Raw genomic sequence first — 13,688 nt, forward strand, 5'->3', positions numbered from 1 at the left:
CATTATACATCAAGTATGATGTACCCCAATTTAAGTGTGCTACTGAAACGCACACAAAGCCTTGTGCATGCATGTAAATATTTATTTTTTGGCTTATTGTTATTGTTACTTATTGTTTTCAACTTAACATTGCTCACCTAGTTCTTCCGGATCTTGTAAAATCCTCTTTCTCCACACTCCTCGCTCTCTCTTTTCACTGGCAGTTTACAAAAACATGTTGTTTCCAGCTGTTTTATCCATAATAAAAATGTAAGAATGTTATGGATGAAAAATAACATCCACAACATTATGCTAATCTCTTCAAGCTACTGCAGATACTAGTTAAAATATATAAATACCAATATAACATACAAAGTCACAGCAACGAATGGCATTATCAGAAGAATTTGGACTCTTGCTTTCAACTGTTTCATGAAAATGAAAATAATAATTCAGTGCATAGTTATTACTAAAACTATTAATGTAGTTAAACCAACAACTGAAACTTCCATAAAATGATGATAGGATACTGAATTCCAGGCTTCAACATAGAAAAAAATTGTAACTAGTTTTATTTCTTATGTTGTACAGACACAAACACTTAAGGAGGAAGAGCGTTTAGCGCTCGGCCTCGGCGGTCCAGCTGTGAGTCCGTTACCGTGATATAGAGCGGCAGATTTCTGCTGTTTGTGTTGAAACTAAGCTGCACACAGCTGATGTTAGCCAGGAAAAAAAAACACATTACAGACTACTAACATTACCTTCAGGTGGAGCTTCACACTGAGACGATTATATGCGACACAAAGTTCATGAATCTGAGAAAGAAAGAAACGCAAAAAGATGGGTCCACAAACCACGGTCCTGTGACAAAAACACTGCGGTCTCTATATCTACACTTCAGAGAAAAGGATCGACGCTGCATTCAAGTGTACCTCGGAAATCCCCAAATCTTTCCTCAAACAGCTGGAAGGCTGCCTAAGATTTCTCCTAATTTTCCCGTTTTTTTGAAACAAACATCTGTCATTACGCTGTTGTTCTTCTTCCTGCAGCGTTTCAACACTGGAACACAGTGTCTTTTCAGAGTATAAATATGCTGGCTTTTTTTTTTTAACCTATGGCAGCCCGGAGAGTAACGTGTTACTGTGAGGAAGAAGCCACTTCACGCAGCAAACAAAAATTTCTGTTGAAAACCAAAGTGAATCAGAGCTGAGTCACAGCTATTTTCTCCGTGAAAGCAGAGAGGATGTTTTTATTGAGATATTTTAATGAATTTACAGCAAAGTGTGAGTGAATGGAGCACACCCATCAGTCTCTGTAATATAAAAACAAAAGGCTTGGAAAGAAAAGCTACTGGACTTCTTGAAGACATTTCACCTTTCATCCGAGATGCTTCTTCAGTTCAAAGAACAATTGATGGAGAGTCCCTGATTTAAGCCTTAGTGGCAGTTGTCCCTTTCAAGGGTCATTGACCCATCATTGATCATCTGCCTAATCACATGACCCTTGTAAGGGACAACTACCATTAGGGCTTAAACCTGGTAAAACTCCACACTGTGCTGAGCTTCTGAAGCACACGTTTGGAAACACTAGTCTGAAGTGGGCTTCAAAACACCCAAGTCACCATGGTGACCATGAAATTACTAGAAAACATGAATTACCTAACAGTTCCCCCATAGAAGGAAGCCAAAAATATCTCTATTACCCCCTGGTGTCTGGCTGCAGTACAGGTCATAAACAGCACATACGAGTATTATACTGTAAGAACAATAGTTTGGGCTCTCCTTCAGCTCCTGTGCAAAGCTGATTTCATTCACTATTATAGAAAAATATCATTATATTTATTAGTATTACTATTTGAAGGCTACAGATAATTTGCAATTTTTGCAAAATGAAAATACAAACTGCTGCTTTAATTCCAGTTAATCCACATTAGCATTTAACTCCTTAAATCTCATTATTTCATCCAGATAAATGTGACAGGTTTGAAATTAATTTTTAAAAAAAACAACCAAAAAACCCTTCCAATCCTACAGTACCATGATTAACTATTTCAAGTATGCAGATGATTTAGTGACCTCCCCCCCTATATAGTGCTGGCCTTCAACAAGTATTAAAGGCTTGGTCTCAATATGAATTTGATATTCATTACAAAGCCAAGAATAGTTGTAGAAGTTGTAGAAACTGCCAGAAATAAGGAGGGCCAGAATTCAGTCATTCCTGAACTCTCTCTATCAGGCTCTGTTCTTAAAGTGTGTACTGTGGTTAAATATTTAGGTCACAACATGTCTGATTATTTGTCTGACGATATGGACATTTATAGACAATGTCACCTAGTGTATGCACAAGATAACATGTTGAGCTGTAAGTTTGGTATGGGCACTGCTCCAGTGAAGGTTGGACTCTTCAAAGCCTTCTGCACTCCAATGTACACTTCTCATTTGTACAAGACCTACAGAGAGGGCAATATACAAAAACTCATTGTAGTATACAATGATGGAATGAGGTTGAGGACCCATGTGTGTCTTTAATAAAGTGAAACAAACAAACAGTGACAAGACTTAATGGTTCTATTCTGCTATGGCTGTAAAAGAGACATACAATGGTCTTTTTAAAAAGCTCTCATTCAAATAGAAACAGCAAAATATGATAGAAATTATTGGCGTGTCATCACAAAAAACAGACTGACATCAAAAATCACTTTGTAAACTGAGCGATCTATGCTCCAAAATACAGAAGGTTGTGTAAAAGTCTTTTTGGGGGCTAATTTTCCTTTGTGAACATAAACACATCTGTCATCAATTTCTCTTTGTTTTGGATGCAGAGTTTTATAAAATTCAGAGCTGAAATCATAACAATGAAACAGCTTATAAAAATTATACATCAATACAAATGTAATGTCAATTACCAAATTCCTTTCATTCATTTAGAACAGTTTAAAACATCAACTGATTGAATCCATGAATCTGAAAATGTGTTTCTGAGTGAAACAGACAGACATGTACAGACTGAACTATCTGTTCAACAGTCAAAGTGTTTCTCTAACAGGAGGACACTCTTTACACTCAACTCAGCACAGACACACTGAGGCACCATACTGGATTTCTAATCCCTTTAAAGTAGTCCAGAGTCCAAATCCAGGATAAATAGGTTCAGTGAATGTGGTGTTGAAGGTGTGGAGGTGGATCAGAGTGTCAGAGGAGACTCTGTAGAAGGACAGAGTGCCAGCAGGACAGTCCACATACACTGCTACTCTGTTAGAGACAGAGGAGGAGGAGGAGGAGGAGGAGATGCATGTGTGTATGTTATTGTGCCTGACATACCGAGGACCATCCTTATAACAAATCAGACTCCAGGACTGATCATTTTTTCCAAACACACAGTCATAACTGTCTCCTTTCCTTCTGATTCTTCTGTAACTCACTGATATATAAACTCTTCCTCTCCACTCGACCTCCCAGTAACAGCGACCAGTCAGACCATTTCTACACAGCAACTGAGGATGAACGTCAAATCTGTCTGGATGATCAGGATATGGCTGAACCTTCACCACATTTTTTACCTTCCTGTTGTCAGACAGTTTGAGGTTTGTGTTCACTGTGTTTGTGTCGATTGTGAGTTGACAGGAATCTGATGGAGAGAACAAACACAATCCAGCTGCAGTTATTGATCCATCATCTGTTCATTGATTGACACTTTGATGATGACTCCTGACATCAGAGATGTGAATGAGTGATGTGATAGTTTGAAGATGGTTGAATGTGTGTTTCTTTGTTTTCATGAATCACATTAAAAACACACTTACACTTCCTCAGCCCTGGTCTCAACCATTGGACTCCAGCAGGCTCCACCCTGAAAGGTGGAGGGGGGTCAGACCAGCACAGTCTCTTTCAGCATGCACACATGGACATTACATCACTCTCATACACATACTGTTAGATACTGATAAAGGAACAGTCCAACATTTTCACAAATACATGTCAATCCATACGTGGAAACGTCAAACTGCTGATGAATTGGACTGATCCTGGATCTGTCAGTGCACCACTATATTGAATGAAATATGACTGACTCTAACTGTGATCAAACCTTCATTATCTTTATATTCCTCTTCTGTTTAGCTGGAAAGGACACCTTCCTGCCTTTGCTACCAGTTGTTTTTATCCTCTTGGTGTCAGCTTGGTTACTGTACTCGACCTCTGACCTCTAAATGACTGCAGTATTGTTTTTGTGTGTTTTAATTCCACATGAAACCTGTTCATGGTCTGATTTAACAGCAGATTTCTCCTTATTCACACAGAGAAATTTCTGCCTGTCACACAAACAGTGGACCATATATTTGTTTTTGAATATTTCATTTTGAAACTATTAAGGGACCAGTGTATTTCCTCAGCAAACACGCTTAGTGCACTGAATTGTTCTGCTGTCAGCTGACATCACTGAGAGTCACCTGTCAGTCTCCTTCTGTCCTCTGAGAGTCTGAAAATTCATTTGTCATTAAAATTACTTCCAGTTTGAGTAATTGTCACATTACTGACAACTCAATGAAGACAATTTGTAATTATAAAATCATTCATGTTACAATATTTATTCTATTCCATCAAATTAGAACAATAAATATTAAAGTGTGACTGCTGTTGGTTAGGATACAATGTTAAAAATAATTAAATGAAACACAGCAGCATCTCTGACTGTGGTAATACAAACTTAAATATGTGAAGAAGGCAGGTAATACTGATCCTTGAATATTTGATTTATATATACAAAGCTTTAACTACATACACTTCACTATGGTATAAAAACAATTGTAGATCAATACATTTATTGACTAGTAATGACCTAAAAACACAGCGCTGTCTCTCTATGTTCATATATTCCAATCAGCACTTCAGGAACTATCTGAAGTCTGCATTAACCACGTAACGATCCCGCATTCTGAACCTCCGGTGACACAACTCTCCATTCAACGACTCTGCTTTCTAAGCTCATGTAACCATGATAAACATCCAATAAGCTCCTCTGTAACCAACCAAACACTCTCTCACTGTCCGTACCTGTGCTTTGCTCCCACCTGCCTCTTGTTTGCAGGAAGTTTCCAGTGTATATACTGTCCTCTTTTCCTGTGCCTGCTTTGGATTTCTGTTTTATGGACGTTGTGTTTCCTAATTTTTGAGTTTTGCATTTGGACCAGTAAACGCTCCTTTTTGTCACTTTCTTCCTGCCTTTCTATCTTCCACCGGGGTTATCTCTAAATGTATTTATTCTTTCATTGCTTTCAGTTCATTATTTTATAATGTGTATTGGCCTTTCAAAGCACATTGTCTATGAAAAGCACTAGAAATACATAAATGCATTTCTGATAGACTTTAAATTTACAGACAACAAGCCATGTAGTTGTTAGCTTCTACCACAACTCTGATTATAAAGCTTTAATCTTTGGGTATAATTTTTTTCTCTTTTTAAAGGTAGGCTAACAGTTTCTTCTGCTTCCCGTATTTGTATTAAGCTTGGGTAAATATATCCTAGGTGTCGCTATACAGAGATTAAGCTGCACTGTTAAGTATACTGAGACATATACAGCATGTCCTGGAGAAGTTCTTTCTCTACAGTCATTCTCTCCATACCTGAGAGTGTCCAGTCTCCAGTGTGGATCCTTCAGTCCAGCTGACAATATCCTCAACCCTGATTCACCTGGATGATTGTAGCTCAGGTCCAACTCTCTCAGATGGGAGGGGTTTGGGCTCAGAGCTGAAACCAGGTAAGTACAGCCTTCCTCTGTGATCAGACAGCCTGACAGACTGCAGACACACAAAGAAACAATCCATCTGTTATAAATAATTGTCTGTTTTTCAGATAAAATAACATCTATCTATTTACATCCATTCAATTTAATTTAAGTTTATTTATAAGTGACATTTCCCAGCAGACAACAACAGTCATCTTAAGGTTTTTAAGAGTGTAAGGTAACACCCAACAATATTAGAGAGAAAGCTCATGCTATCAGACAATCCACTGTGAACAGTGGTGATGGTGGGAAGGAAGAACTCCCTTTTACCAAAAGGGTAAAAACAGCTCCAGGACTACCTACCTACATCTACCATGACTGCAGGGTAGGGGGGCACAGAGAAGAGTTGAATACAGTGACAAAAGAACAAATCACAAACTAAGGAGAAAGAAGACAAAAGTTAAGGACATGCAATAGTGACATATAAAAGCATCAGGAATGAAAAGACAGGAGTGGAGAAAAAATGTTCAGATTATCAAGGGAAGTCCATCAACAGCCTGAGTGTATGGCAGGGGAAGGTTCGGGATCATGTGATCCAGCTTTAACTATAAGCTTTATCAAAAAACGCATTTTGAAGCTTGTCTTAAAGGTAGTCATCTTTTGTTCACTTTGGGAAGTTGACATTAAATAAATACATTAGAAAATTTTAAAATTCTGGATATTTCATTGCAAATGAAAAAAGTCAAACAACATCAGTATAACCTCCAGAAGAAAATATTTAGATCAAGACATTTCTATGTCTATCTCTTTCATTTTAGATCTAAATGTGGAGATCAGTTGTTCTTAACAATGCTTTGTGATAAGTATATGAAATTTTAATTTAACAAAAAGAAAAACATGAAAAAAAATTTACTATGAATTTTTTTAGATAGCAAATCTGAGCCTAATAATCCAGCCAAAGCTAAATTAAAAAAAAAAACAGTAGACAGTTCTATAAAGGTTAGCTGTTTATACAATAACATAAAAATCACATTTTCAATTAACGTTAGTGGAAAAGTTTCAGTCCTGACCTCAGAGTTTCCAGTTCACTGTGTGGACTCTTTAATCCAGCAGACAGCAGTTTCACTCCTGAATCATGCAGGTCATTGTTACCCAGGTCCAGCTCTCTCAGACTAGAGGACTGGGAACTTAGAACTGTGGACAGAGCTTCACAGCTTCTCTCTGACAAGTCACAGTAATTCAGTCTGAAAAAATAAGGATGAAAAATATTATAAAAGAGACAAACAAAACCAACCAACCAAACAAAAAAGAACATTATTACTCTGAACAAAGCTGGGTTTCACAATATAAAATTTAATGAATCATTAAATCACAGTCATTCATTTCTGAGTTTTCTTTTACTTAAGCTCTCAATGTCCCACAATAATCCATTTAAAGGATTGCTGTCCATCCAGGCTCCTGAACATGAAGCATGGTGAGATCGTATATTGTAAGGGGGATGGAGCTGATGATGGAGATTTGAATCCAGGAGTGGATGGAACTCCTCGAGACTCAGCAGCAGACAAAAATAAAAAAGAAATATTTCTACTTCTGTAGTTTTCTCTGGTCCTCTCTCCAATCAGACCAGGAATGACATGTTTAGCTGAATGTTTTCCTTAAATTGCTGGCTGTCTGAGTGGTGTCCAAAAACAATGTGGCCCATATATGTTTGGGAAACTTTCTGGCAAAAACCTGGTCTTGTTAGGAGAGACAGCTTCCATCCCACACTGGATTCAGCAGCTTTCTCCTTTAGAAATTTGACAACATTTATTAAACCCCCCAAAACGTGACTATCCAGAGTTAGGACGAGGAACCAGAGCTGCAGTCTTGCACACATCTCTACAGCTTCTCTCCTCCTGTTATCCCCCCAAAACCCCATCAACTTAGAGACTGTGTCAGCTTCCGAAAATAATTTAAACATAAAATATAGCAGAGAAAGAACAACATATGATCCCTAATTGCACCAAAGAGTAAAACACTGAAATGTGGATTATTAGACATTAGGTCTCTCTCTTCCAAGTCTCTGTTAGTATATGAGTTAATAATTGATCAGCAAATCAATTTACTCTCCCTTACAGAAACCTGGTTACAGCAGGGTGATTATGTTAGTTTACATGAATCAACACCCCCGAGTCATTCTAATTATCAGAAACCTCAAAGCACAGGCTGAGGGGGCGGTGTGGCAGCAATTTTCCACACCAGCCTATCAGTCAACCAAAGACCAAGACAGACTTTTAATTCATTTGAAACCCTGATGCTTAGCCTTGTCCAGCCCAGCTGCAAAACTCAAAAAACAGTCTTATTTGTTATCATCTATCGTCCACCTGGGCCTTACACAGAGTTTCTGTCTGATTTCTCAGACTTTTTATCTGATTTAGTGCTCAGCTCAGATAAAATAATTATTGTGGGTCATTTTAACATCGATGTAGATGCTAAAAATGACAGCCTCAACATGGCATTTAATCTGTTAATAGACTCAATTAGCTTCTTTCAAAAATGTAAAAGAACCCACCCACCACTTTAATCAAACTATAGATCTTGTTTTAACATATGGCATAGAAACTGAACATGAGTTACTGAGCCAACCATTCCTTTATTGTTAACTAGTAATGACTTCATGAACTTCTTTACAAATAAAATTTTAACCATTAGAGAAAAAAATAGTCAAATTATGTCACAGATGTAACATTATCTACATCTACTTTCAGTACCATATTCATTTACAAACTTTCTCTCCAATTGAGCTTTCTGAGTTAACTTCAATAATTACTTTCTCCAAACCTTTAACGTGTCTTTTAGACCTCATTACTACAAAACTGCTCAAAGAATTACCACCATGAATTAATGCTTCGATCTTAAATATGATCAACCTATCTCTAATAATTGGCTATGTACCACAGGCCTTCAAGCTGGCAGAAGTTAAACCATTACTTAAAAAGTTATCTCTTGACCCAATCTCCAATCTTCCTTTTAGCTCAAAATTTTTTTCACACACAAAAGTTAAGTTAATTATTAAATCCCACAGGGTTCAGTGCTAGGACCAATTCAGTTTTTGTAGTTGAGATTTAATGTACTGAGTGAGTTGCAGTGAAATTTTTTTTAAAAAACTGTATTTTATTTATTTTATTTATAATTTTTATTTTAATGTAATTTTTTGTAATACTAAGGTGCCACGTGTTGCTGTTGCCGTGGGGCATTAATCAGTGGGACACCACTAGTAAGCATGTTGCATGCGTGGGGGTTGGTGGGAGTTGCATGGAATCCACACTGGTACTCCATATACTGAATCATAAGTTTCAATTTGGTGTATTTTGCTTCACTAAATATTAACTCTTAATTCCAAAATTCAAAAATGCTTTTTAATTCCTTTGAATGAGGAAACTAGCAATGTAAACTGCCTTATTTATCAGTTATACCACCCCATTCATGTGTCTTTAACTTGTGCTAAATGGGGATGAAGAGAAGCCTGCTGCTGTGTGTGTCTAATTTTTTTGCTACTGCATTTTGTCATTTACATTTGTGTAAATGTTTGAGTCAGGTTATAGATGTTGTTTTATGTGTACAATGAGCTCACCATCTAAGGCTACATGTTAAATAGTGTTTTCAGCCACATTGGGAAAACGTATTTTTCTATTTTTACGATCCAGCTCAAAAGTCGTAACATAAATGTGGAGACTAACACCAAAATTTCACAGAGAAGAGGTTTTATTTTAAATAATATAGTAAGCTGGCTGAAATAGCTGATACCACTAAGGCAAAGGTGTGCCTTCCCAAAAGCCTGCCTCAGGAATGCTTTTATCCACACCTCACCAGGTATGATCGGTTAGCAACAGCTGAACACTCTTGCACTGCCACTGCAAACAGATTAGTGGCTGCAGAGGGGCGTAACACCCCTGCCCTCAAAAGGGTTCCTTTAGGACCCCTAAATGAATTAACAAGACCCTCTGGAATTGTTTTGTTCCTGATCTCCAAAACCTGAAAGAAAAGGAAAAACTAGGAGAAGCACAGTGTTCACATTCAACAAATAATATTCTAATAGACCAGTTAAAGTAAAAGGCAACCTCGCATACAAGCCTGAGCCAAAGCACATACTTGAGCATTTTACCATCAGATGTCTTACCACACAAAATCAAATGCTCACATTACTTTAGTTGACATCTTTAAGCATGGATGCCTCTTCATTCTTAATTGCCCCTTGGGGATAAATAAAGTCTTTCTGATTCTGATTCTGATGAGGATCTCAAGTTGCCACACTGAACACACAAACAGTAACATGTGACGAACACAAGGTCCACAACAGCCACAAACTCAAAAGGATTACTCAAACTGCTACAAACAAACTGAAAGTAGCAGTGAATATTCACAGCCAAGTGATCTGTTGTCCCCACCACACAAATGGTCGCATACAATTGGCCCTATACCACAACAAATTACTTTAATCCACAAAATTCAGTAAAGCAAGCATACTAGTGACCAACCACAAATGGAGAGCTTGTCCACAAAATGATCATATCAAGGACCGCTCAGCACCCCGCAGTGTTATTGCCTTCATCTGGTCAACAACACTCACAAGTGATCGAACTAAAGTAGCCAGTCTCCACAACACTAAAGGTCACAGCATAAAACAATCACCTCCCCCCATTTGGCATCCATAAACACTGATATACTAGATGTACACACATGGTTTACAGACTCTACTCCCTTAGCTATAAAAAGACTATAACTAATGAATGGTCGCAACCTAATCTCAATTTCCTGCAGAGTTTGGTGCCACTGGTTTACTTTAAGCACATCCCAACCTAATATACTAGTAACAAAACCCTTACTTTACCTACCTAGTCTTCAGTGGCGTACCAGGCTTGAGGCAACTTTAAATGCAAACTCGAGAGCAGGCAGCAGACCAGAGATATAGTCTCCTACCAAATGCTGGAGCGTACCCCCACCCAGGATAACCACCAAACATAATAAACTAAAACAACAAAGCAAAACAATAAACAGGTGCTTCAATGGAAAGGCAACAACCACCCAGTTGAAACAGACTTACTAAAGAGAGTTTGCACAATTACAGTGAGCACCTTAACCATCACTCACCCACTAAAAAAACAAAACAAAAAAATGATATTTAATGTCCAAACTTTCCAGATGGTGTCGCGGGGTGGGATGGCTAGTCGGAAGAGGAAAACACGCCTCCCAGTTAAGCGCATAGGGCTGCGATCCCACTTCTGACACCATATGTCGCGGGGTCCTCTCCTAAACTTCTCCTGAACAAATGCAGGCGTAGTGAGGAAGCGTTCAGTGTGTATAGTTTTTTCTGCCGGCCTCCCAGGTGCACAAAAGATTATTTACAAAGAAAATAAACAACTGACTTAATTCAAAACAAAACAAACAAATCTATATACAAAACACAAGCGGCTGAGCCAGTCTGCATTTTACCCTCACTGTAACATCTCACAGAATGCCCAGGTAGGCCCTGACGGCCTCCTTTAATACCCCATTGCCCCTCCCACTAGGCATAATAGTCATCCCTTTATAATTGCTTTCCCCAACACTCTTTTTTCCTCAGCTTTTTTCCAGCTGTATTCCTACAATACATATAGATATATGTATACATACATTTATGGCCACTTCCAGGCAGCCTGCAGTGTTTCATAATAACAAATAAACCCAAACAAAAATAATGCAGTTCACGTGACCTTTCCAAGCGTGCGTGAACCCACTATTTGAACCCTGGAACACCATACCATCAGCTTGCATAACCACTCGTATAATAGGCGATCACAGGGAGTCTACGTGACCGGCTTTATTAAAGGTAAGTGGAAAAAATATGTTGGCCACCCTGTGTGCCACTCAAAATATACCTCTCATCCCTTTCTGTTTATCTGCCCGGTCGACTAAAAGACACGCAGCCATGGTAACCCAGCGCAACAAGTGTAGAATCTAATGGTGGTTGTGCGTGTATGTGCTTATGTACTTATCTCACATAAATATTTATCTCCGGGTACCTTCAAAAGTTTTTAACCCAATGGCAAACTGTACACTTTTTGAATGAACTTAAAAATATCATGGAAAGGACACACACATACATATACACACACACACACACACACACACACACTACTGGAAATCCACAATTTAAAAAAAAAAAGAAGCAGGAAGGCTATGATTACAAGGTTTGATACAGAATTGTTTTATGTTTTTGTCCTTGACAGGTTAAGTAGTAATGAACAACCCCCCCCCCCCCCCCACACACACACACACACACACACACACACACACAAACACACACAAACACACCCGCACACACCCACACACCTTAGTTTAGTATTCCCGGTCAAAATTGACCAGTCTGTTTTAACGGCTCTTAAATTAGCATAACAAACATTTTTCAGCACCGAATTCAGTTCAGTGGGTGGATCAATGGGCCGTTCATTGATCATTCAGTGGGCCATTCAGTGAGTTGTAAAGTGGGTCTTTCATTTGGTCATTCAGTGGGCCATTCAGGGGGTCAGAGGCCAAAGGGGGGGTGGATTCCCATTCCTTTCCTATGGCGCTCACTTTTGACCGGTAATGCCACAGATTTAACAAGGTTGATTAAAACAATCAAAATTCAATGAAAAGATGTGATCATCACTTTTATATGTTTAAGTGCATAGTGTGGAGGATGTCATAAGACCTCGAGGCAATCGGATGTAAAACACAATATTTATGAGTGTTTTAAGTTGTAAATTGGACAGATTTGCCCTGAACGCGACAGGAAGATAAATTTAACTAGTTTCAACTCAGTTGTTGAAATTCAACAACTTTGTTGGATTTCATGCAGATTGTATATGATTTAATTATGTTCAAATTATATTTTAGGCATGTTGTAAATGTAACAACCACCCAATTTCACTTTTTTGAATGTATTCAAACATTCAATAGGGAATTATTCTTTAGTATTTTTCAGTATTATGTTTTCACCCTACTGTTTTTTTTACACATGTAAATAACTTTAAAGTCCTTATAAATCAACTCTTAGCTATTTAAACATTTTAAAACAATTCATTCATTTGCTAGAGTCACTAATGGACTGGGCAACGTATGGTGACTGGCTATGGATGATAAATTAATAGACCAATATCTATGCAGATAGCAGAGGATTTGATCTGTTTCAGTTCTGCTGCCCAGGGGCAGATAGAGAAAATGTTTTCTTATCTTCTTATATTTACAGTTTGATTTATTGAGCTCTTTGTGTTTTTCTATTTGCCCAGAAGATCACTGGCTGCTCTCTGCCCAGCCTGGAGGTCATTGCAAACTCTCGGTACCTCAGCAGAGCTGGCAATATCATCAAGGACCATTCTCACCCCAGCAATCAACTGTTTGAACTATTACCGTCAGGCCGACGGTACAGGTCACATAAAACCAGGACAAACAGATTCAGGGATAGCTTCTTTCCCAGAGCTATCACCGTAGTAAATAAGCACAAAAACAATTGAACCTGCTTAGCTATACCATACTGTCACTGTCATTATATTATGCTGCTATTCATACTGTCATTATATTAATGCTGCTATCCTGTATATATCGTACTTACTATTGTTTGTTTTATTGTACCTTTTATGTTTTACATTTATATTTATTATTGTATTTTGCACCATTTATTACTTCTCACCTTATAACACAAAGACAGTTTTACAGTTATATATATATTTTTTTATTATTCTTGCTGTTACTTTAATTTTAAGAAATGCAAATGAGGCATTATTGACCTAAATAATTGCTGATTTGAATTTGATCACTCAATTAACTGAAGATCGGTCTTGATTCATTTTTATTTCGGCTAGCACTGCTAAACCTTTCCATGTTTTGTTTTGTTTTTCGGTGTAAAATGTTGTATAAATAACTACGACCAGCTCTAAAATGTACAAACTTGATCCTGCAGACTGAGTCGCCACAGCATGTGACTGCA

At 37.9% G+C, this 13,688-nt stretch overlaps 1 protein-coding gene across 1 annotated transcript in view; it reads right to left on the reverse strand.

Moving 5' to 3' along the window:
• Nucleotides 1-2,622: 2,622 nt before the first annotated feature.
• The window catches only part of LOC134620425 (NACHT, LRR and PYD domains-containing protein 12-like), a 28,510-nt gene continuing 17,444 nt past the window's right edge, over nt 2,623-13,688 (reverse strand). The window contains exons 9-12 of the mRNA XM_063466593.1: nt 6,772-6,945; nt 5,601-5,774; nt 3,782-3,828; nt 2,623-3,606 (exon numbers count right to left, since the gene is read on the reverse strand). Of these exons, the coding sequence (XP_063322663.1) occupies nt 3,047-3,606; nt 3,782-3,828; nt 5,601-5,774; nt 6,772-6,945 (955 nt within the window). The 3' untranslated portion in view covers nt 2,623-3,046. The remainder of the gene's footprint in view (nt 3,607-3,781; nt 3,829-5,600; nt 5,775-6,771; nt 6,946-13,688) is intronic.

The sequence above is a fragment of the Pelmatolapia mariae genome, linkage group LG23, assembly GCF_036321145.2.
Source record: "Pelmatolapia mariae isolate MD_Pm_ZW linkage group LG23, Pm_UMD_F_2, whole genome shotgun sequence".
Lineage (NCBI taxonomy): Eukaryota > Metazoa > Chordata > Actinopteri > Cichliformes > Cichlidae > Pelmatolapia > Pelmatolapia mariae.